This window comes from Lynx canadensis, chromosome A1 (genome assembly GCF_007474595.2).
Source record: "Lynx canadensis isolate LIC74 chromosome A1, mLynCan4.pri.v2, whole genome shotgun sequence".
In the NCBI taxonomy this organism is placed as follows: Eukaryota; Metazoa; Chordata; class Mammalia; order Carnivora; family Felidae; genus Lynx; species Lynx canadensis.
Window position 1 is genome coordinate 68970092 of NC_044303.2, and position 7334 is coordinate 68977425.

A 7334-nucleotide genomic window follows, 5' to 3' on the forward strand; every position below is an offset into this window, starting at 1 on the left:
TTTTAAATTCCTAGGAACTTAAAAAAAAAAAGAATGAACGTATCTGAGAAGTTTTGAGTTTATATTTAGTATAAATATTTAATATAAATGAGTTCTTCCTCTATTTTTAAAAATTCCATACACATCTGTATGTTCCAATAAATTAAAGGATATGGTTTATTTCATGGGAGGAATTAATTTGAGTTTGTACTATTTGCGTATACACTAAAACTGTTTTATGTAAACTGCAGGAGCACCCACTTAAAAGGAAAAAATATCCACATGTGAATTCTAACATAATAGGATAAGAAATTATGCTTGTAGAAATAAGGCTTTAATTGGGAGTTGCATCCCAGTGTGCAGGAATATTAGCTTGGCCATAGAGAATTTTTACTGGCTTTTTCCTAAACACTCTTAGCACTTTGATAAATAAATATTTCATTCATTGCACAAAGTTTGGTTGAAGTATTGCACAAAGAATAAATACTTTTGTTAGAACGTGTTAAAAGCTTGGCTTTTTAAATGCTTGAACTTTAGAGGACTGGGTCACCCAAGGCAAACTCCCTGTCTTTTGCAAAGGTATGAAGTTGGAAATGAGCTTGGAAATCAGACTCCTGGGACCACGATTTGCATCTGATAGTTTAGCTTTATCTGTGCTTTTGGATTTATTAAGAATGCTTTAACTGCTTTATTAGAACATTGTCCCTTTTTCTCTTTCATTTGGGACGTTCGTACATTCTCTACTGGTTATTATATCTTGGGAACAAAATTACTTTGGATGGGAACACACCTCTGAATTTTACATGCGCGTAAATAATAGATAATACTTAATTTGTTATACATTTAAAAATGTTTATATTTAAACTTTTCCCACAACTTTTCATGTACAAATGAATTCTCTGATTAGACTCCCTGATCACCTTAGCAAATACTAATTGAATGAATATGTGAACATACAAGAAAGAGATATGAGGCAAAGACTAAAAAGGAGATCGGGGTCTAAACACACTGCATGCCCACATATCCACTATCAGAGTTTTACAGAAAATAAAATTCTGTGCATTTGCCTCACTGCTGTTTACAGCGGCCACATAGCAGCAGCGCCTGAGTATAAAAATTTTCAGCATGGAGGGTGGGGATCGTTGAAGATGACGATTGCATCAAAAGATCACAATATATCAAAATGAGAAATTGAAGAAAATTCCTATTTTCAAAGAGTAAAAAACTGAAACTCGTTATGTTCCCTCCCAGCAGGATGTCTAAAGCATGCTTGTCTTTTTCTTTAACAGATAATTCTGAAATAATCAGCAGAAACGGAATGGAATGCCAAGAATCCGCATTGAGAATAACTAAACATTGTTACTGTACATACTATCCTGTTTCCTCCTCAATAGAATTGCCACAAACTGCATGCTAAATAAAGATTTAGTTCTTCTGGACAGACCACAACTGTAAGAAGCTAGTGCTGCTATATCATATATGAGTATTAAATATGGTATGCTTAGTATATTCCAACCTAAGATAGTTAACTACCTGAGACCAGCTGTGACGTTTAAAGACATAAAGAATAAAGTTTACTTTTCAAGGGTTTCTAAACATAGTTTCTGTCCTAGGAATATTGTCTTATCTCCATAACTATAGCTGATGCAGAAAGTCCAACCAATGTACTCATTTCGATTGAGAATACTTCCAAGTTAGCAATAAGCGATTAGCATTAGTTAAAAAAAAAAAAAAAATCTATTCCGAGGGCAGGTTCTAACGCCAATTACTGTCATTTCATTTACCCGCTGGATCAAAGAGTATGTTTCGCTTCTTCACAACATGAATGCTGCAGCAAAGGTGGGAAGTGAAGTAAAACGGACGCCTGTCCCGCAGGTCTAAAATTTGAATGGAAGTTCAAGCACAAGTACGGGGGACACATCAAAGTGTGGTTGTTTGGTTTGCCTGGAGATGCCGCATTGAATCATGTGATTCTAGAATAACATTAACTAGATTGAAAAAAGAAACTTTGCACGGTATGAGCTTCATACCCCACCAAACAAAGTCTTGAAGGTATTATTTTACAAGTATATTTTTAAAGTTGTTTTATAAGAGAGACTTTGTAGAAGTGCCTAGATTTTGCCAGACTTCATCCAGCTTGACCAGAATGAGAGGCCCATGCCAACAGTCTAATCAGAGGGATTAGTTTTTCAAACTCACCATCCAGTTGCCTGTTACAGAATAACTTCTAAACTAAACACCTAGTCAAACAACGAAGCTGTAGGTGAGGAGATCTGTATAATATTCTAATTTAAGTAAGTTTGAGTTTAGTCACTGAAAATTTGACTGTGACTTTAATCTAAATTACTATGTAAACAAAAAGTAGATAGCTTCACTTTTTAAAAAATCCATTACTGTTTTGCATTTCAAAAGTTGGATTAAAGGGTTGTAACTGACTACAGCATGGAAAAAAAATAGTTCTTTTAATTCTTTCACCTTAAAGCATATTTTATGTCTCAAAAGTATAAAAAACTTTAATACAAGTACATACATATTATATATACACATACATATATATACTATATATGGATGAAACATATTTTAATGTTGTTTACTTTTTTAAATACTTGGTTGATCTTCAAGGTAATAGCGATACAATTAAATTTTGTTCAGAAAGTTTGTTTTAAAGTTTATTTTAAGCACTATCGTACCAAATATTTCATATTTCACATTTTATATGTTGCACATAGCCTATACAGTACCTACATAGTTTTTAAATTATTGTTTAAAAAACAAAACAGCTGTTATAAATGAATATTATGTGTAATTGTTTAAAACATCCATTTTCTTTGTGAACATATTAGTGATTGAAGTATTTTGACTTTTGAGATTGAATGTAAAATATTTTAAATTTTGGCATCACTGCCTGTTCTGAGAACTGGATGCACCAACCATATCATTTTCGTTTGAGCAAAAAGAAATCCGCCATTTTACTTAACGTTGGTCAAAGTCTAATGACTCTCTTTCTATTGTAGATTTGATAACCCCATCAAAAGAAAATCACATTCTAAGTGTAATCTTACATAGTGCTTGTATCGTTGCATTTGTTTTAATTTGTGGGAAAGTATCGTATCTAACTTGTATTTCTTTGGTAGTTTCATCTTTATGTATTATCGATATTTGTAATTTTCTCAACTATAACAATGTAGTTATGCTACAACTTGCCTGATACATTCAAACTTGTTTCATTTTTCATTTCTTTTTTTTTCTTTGTTATTTCACTTAAACTCATTGAAAACATAGTATGCGTTACTAAAAGGTCAATTACAGGAATCACTGAAATATTTTTGTAGACTAATTGTTGTAACATTGTCTTTCTTTCTTTTGTTTCATGATTTTGATTTTTAAAATTATTAGCACACAGCTATTTTCAGCCCTTTAATAATGCAGCATCAAAAACATCACCTGTATCCCCAAATGAATATAGAAGACTGTATTTTTACTATGATATCCATTTTCCAGAATTGTGATTATAATATGCAAAGAGTCATAAATATGCCATTTACAATAAGGAGGAGGCAAGGCAAATGCATAGATGTACAAATATATGTACAACAGATTTTGCTTTTTATTTATTTATAATGTAATTTTATAGAATAATTCCAGGATTTGAGAGGATCTAAAACTATTTTTCTGTATAAATATTATTTGCCAAAAGTTTGTTTATATTCAGAAGTCTGACTATGATGAATAAATCTTAAATGCTTTGTTTAATTACAAAAATAAAATCACCAATGTCCAAGACACGAAGATAGCAACTCAACAAATACTGTAGTTAAGAGACGAACTCACCACTTGTATGGGAACTACATTTCACTCTTGGTTTTCAGGATATAACAGCACTTCACCGAAATATTCTTTCAGCCATACCACTGGTAACATTTCTACTAAATCTTTCTGTACCACTTAAAGAATTCCCTCATTCATTACCTTACAGTGTAAACAGGAGTCTAATTTGTATCAACTCTATGTTTTGGTTGTAATATTCAGTTCACTCACCCAATGTACAACCAATGAAATAAAAGAAGCATTTAAAAGCATTTCTAGTCTTGCTCCTTTTTGTGTGGAGACAGACTGGTAATGAGCCAAACAAAACAGTCTCCACAATCGCACAGAAAACATTTGGGGACTTCAAGGAAGAGCAAGCTCTGGTCTTCAGATGGGAGACTGACAGGTTTTGCTTTTAACTTTGGTTTTTTAACCGTAAGGAAAGCAATTTAAAGGGATCACTTTGGAAGTTCTTTTAGTATTCCTTGAAACTAAAATAAACAGTAAATTCCCAGCAGTGCTATTTATTGTTTATTTTACCCAAGGGATACAGGAGTGCTGATGCGTACAGGCACCTGTACCCCAATGTTTAGAGCAGCACTTTCAACAATAGCCAAATTATGGAAAGAGCCGAACTGTCCATGAACTGACGAATGGATAAAGAAGTTGTGGTTTATATACACAATGGAATACTACTTGCCAATGAGAAAGAATGAAATCTGGCCTTTTGTAGCAACGTGGATGGAACTGGACAGTGTTATGCTAAGTGAAATAAGTCATACAGAAAAAGACAGATACCATATGGTTTCACTCTTATGTGGATCCTGAGAAACTTAACAGAAGACCATGGGGGAGGGGAAGGGGGAAAAAAAGTTAGAGAGGGAGGGAGCCAAACCATAAGAGACTCTTAAAAACTGAGAACAAACTGAGGGCTGATGGGGGGTGGGAGAGTGGGGAGGGTGGATGATGGGCATTGAGGAGGGCACCTGTTGGGAGGAGCACTGGGTGTTGTGTGGAAACAAATTTGACAATAAATTTCATATTTTAAAAAATTAAAAAATAATAAACAATAAATCCCACCACTCAGCCCTCTTCTTCAGGATTCTGCCTGATAATGAAGAGAACCGCAGCCACCAATGGGAACAAAATATCAGTTTCATTAAGACAAGGAAGTGCCCATTAATCCACAAGACAGGCTTCTGGTGAGAGCCTGACTGGACAACAGGCTCAGCCCGGTGGCTGCAGAGGCACAATGGTGAGTCCTGTTCCATATGGACATCCTGGCCAGGTGGGCTAAGGAGAGGACAGAAAGTTAGCATGACACCTGAGGGCAGGTGTTCAACAAAGAGAGTTCCCCCAAGAGGTGGTGGGTACCTTCTCCCATTTCTCCTTCCTCAGCCCTTTGGGGCCCACAGTATTTCTCAAGGAGGGGGGTATTAGCTGTTGGGTTGAAACGGTCCTTGTCACGCTGAGTTTGGCAAAAATCACCTCCTCTGTGTGCCAGGGCAGGAACGGGGGGAAGACAAGAACGTTTGCTCCACAGCAGGTTTGAAGCTTCAGCCCTCTGAGTGGTTACGAAAGCCCTTACAGGGAAGAGTAGGAAACAATCAGCAGCACATCAGGCAGATGCAAAATAAAGTCACCTGTATTTTTAAACTGTGCCATCGGGATTTCCATGGGTAAAAAATACTTTCACACCTTTGTAGATGTTGGAAAAACTGGCTACCTGTCTGGACGAGCAGTTTTCACTGTAATGCAGAAAAAAGCTGCTATCATATCAGTCACGCATTACAAGAAAACATTCTCGGTTAATAGTTAAGTTCAAGGTATCGACTTTAGAGAACAAGTTGTTATTTTAAAGGAAAGATCTAAGACAAATTGTACTTAAAATTTTCACACCTGGGTTTATAAAGTGTCATTTCCATCAGTAGACTGACTTTTTATGGTACCGCATCAAAATCAAAAGTGAAACTTAAATGGGAGAGAGCAAGGCTAGTTCATCTCCTCCGCATAGAAAATATTTCAATATAAAATATCCGTTATTCTATACTTATCTGCCAATAGAAAAAGCGTCATTTCAGTTTGGGGTGGGGGCAAATTAAAATAATGCTTCAAACACAAAAATATACTCTCTTATTTTTTAAGTCTTTTTTTTTTTAAATGTTTATTTATTCTCGAGGGAGAGACAGAGTGTGAGCAGGAGAGGGGCAGAGAGATAAGAAGACAGAATCCGAAGTGGGCTCCAGGCTCTGAGCTGTCAGCACAGAGCCCGACGCAGGGCTCGAACAAGCCAAGAGCTCATGACCTGAGCCAAAGTCGGACGCTCAACCGACTGAGCCACCCAGGTGCCCCGGCTCTTTTGTTATTAATTCAAGTTCTTTCACAGCACTTTCAACACTTTAGGGGCAGCCGGGCAAACCAAAATGTAGTTCAATATTCTAATATTTGTGGGAATAAAGATACTAGCTTGCTAAAACAATGATTTCTTCTTCCCCCAAAACATCCTAGTGTGTCTGCCATATTAGGCTATTATTGTTGTTGGACCAGTCTGTCTCCACAGAAATGACTGAGTCACTATGACTAAGTACGATTTATACAAAACGGAACATGATTAAAGCTTCCCTACATGCTCCTGGTGGAGGAGGTGGGTGGCAGGAATGGAGAATGGGTGGAATTGAGAACGTTCACTAGGGACGCATTTATGTGCTAAGTCCTAAGCTAAGCGGTCTATATAGGTTTCTAACAAGCCCACCCCGTGTCATTGAATGGAACTACTAATAACATATGTAAATTCCGACTACTTACAAAGATTCCTACTCAAGGTGTATAGAAGATTCTGCTGTGAGAGTAGCTTCACTCTGGATCAACACTGATTTTTGGCGTCTGTGCGCAGTTTGACTAGATCTACAGCTCAGCCGAAAACTTCGGCTTGGGTCATTTCAATGGCGTGTGGCCTCGGTGTCTCCCTCTCATTCAGCTATTTTGAAAAGTAACTGCCCCCCCCTTTTGAGGCGCCCCGCTATCCACCCCCTCCCCCCAGTGTAAATGTCACATGTGCTACTGGGCCTGTATTTTAATCAAACCATTCAGGTATCTCCTCCACATTTGGTGAAAACCCATCTAACCGTTTTCATGAAATAAGGTATAACCAGGCAGTAACTCTGCCTTGTTCACATATGCTTTACACACTCCTTAGCATTAGGAAGGAGCTATTATATACTCCACGGTCAGGTTGACATGAGGTTTATTTGGAGCACCCTTCCGGTCAAAATTTCATAAAAGAATCAGACTAAAGCCTCCATCCAGGCTTAAGGTAAAACTATAATAAGAACCCTTTACTAGGTTATATAAACTAGTTTTCTTTCCTGTCACAAGAATATGATTTATGAAATAGTTTGAAGTGATGGCTGCACAGTACTATTGTAGATTTGGGATGGAGCCTTGTTCTTGATTAGGACCAGAGGTGGGGCGCCTGGGTGGCTCAGTCGGTTGAGCATCCGACTTTGGCTCAGGTCATGATCTCGTGGTCTGTGGGTTCGAGCCCCACG

The 7334-nt window shown here is 37.0% G+C and overlaps 1 protein-coding gene across 5 annotated transcripts in view; it reads left to right on the forward strand.

Moving 5' to 3' along the window:
* MBNL2 (muscleblind like splicing regulator 2) overlaps positions 1–4058 on the forward strand; it is a 159447-nt gene extending 155389 nt beyond the window's left edge. For 3 of the 5 annotated variants that reach the window (XM_030312927.2, XM_030312918.2, XM_036064254.1), the window contains one exon: positions 1269–4058. In XM_030312927.2, the coding sequence (XP_030168787.1) occupies positions 1269–1283 (15 nt within the window). In that variant the 3' untranslated portion in view covers positions 1284–4058. The remainder of the gene's footprint in view (positions 1–1268) is intronic. The other 2 variants (XM_030312935.2, XM_030312910.2) reach the window with 1 other exon arrangement.
* Positions 4059–7334: the final 3276 nt, after the last annotated feature.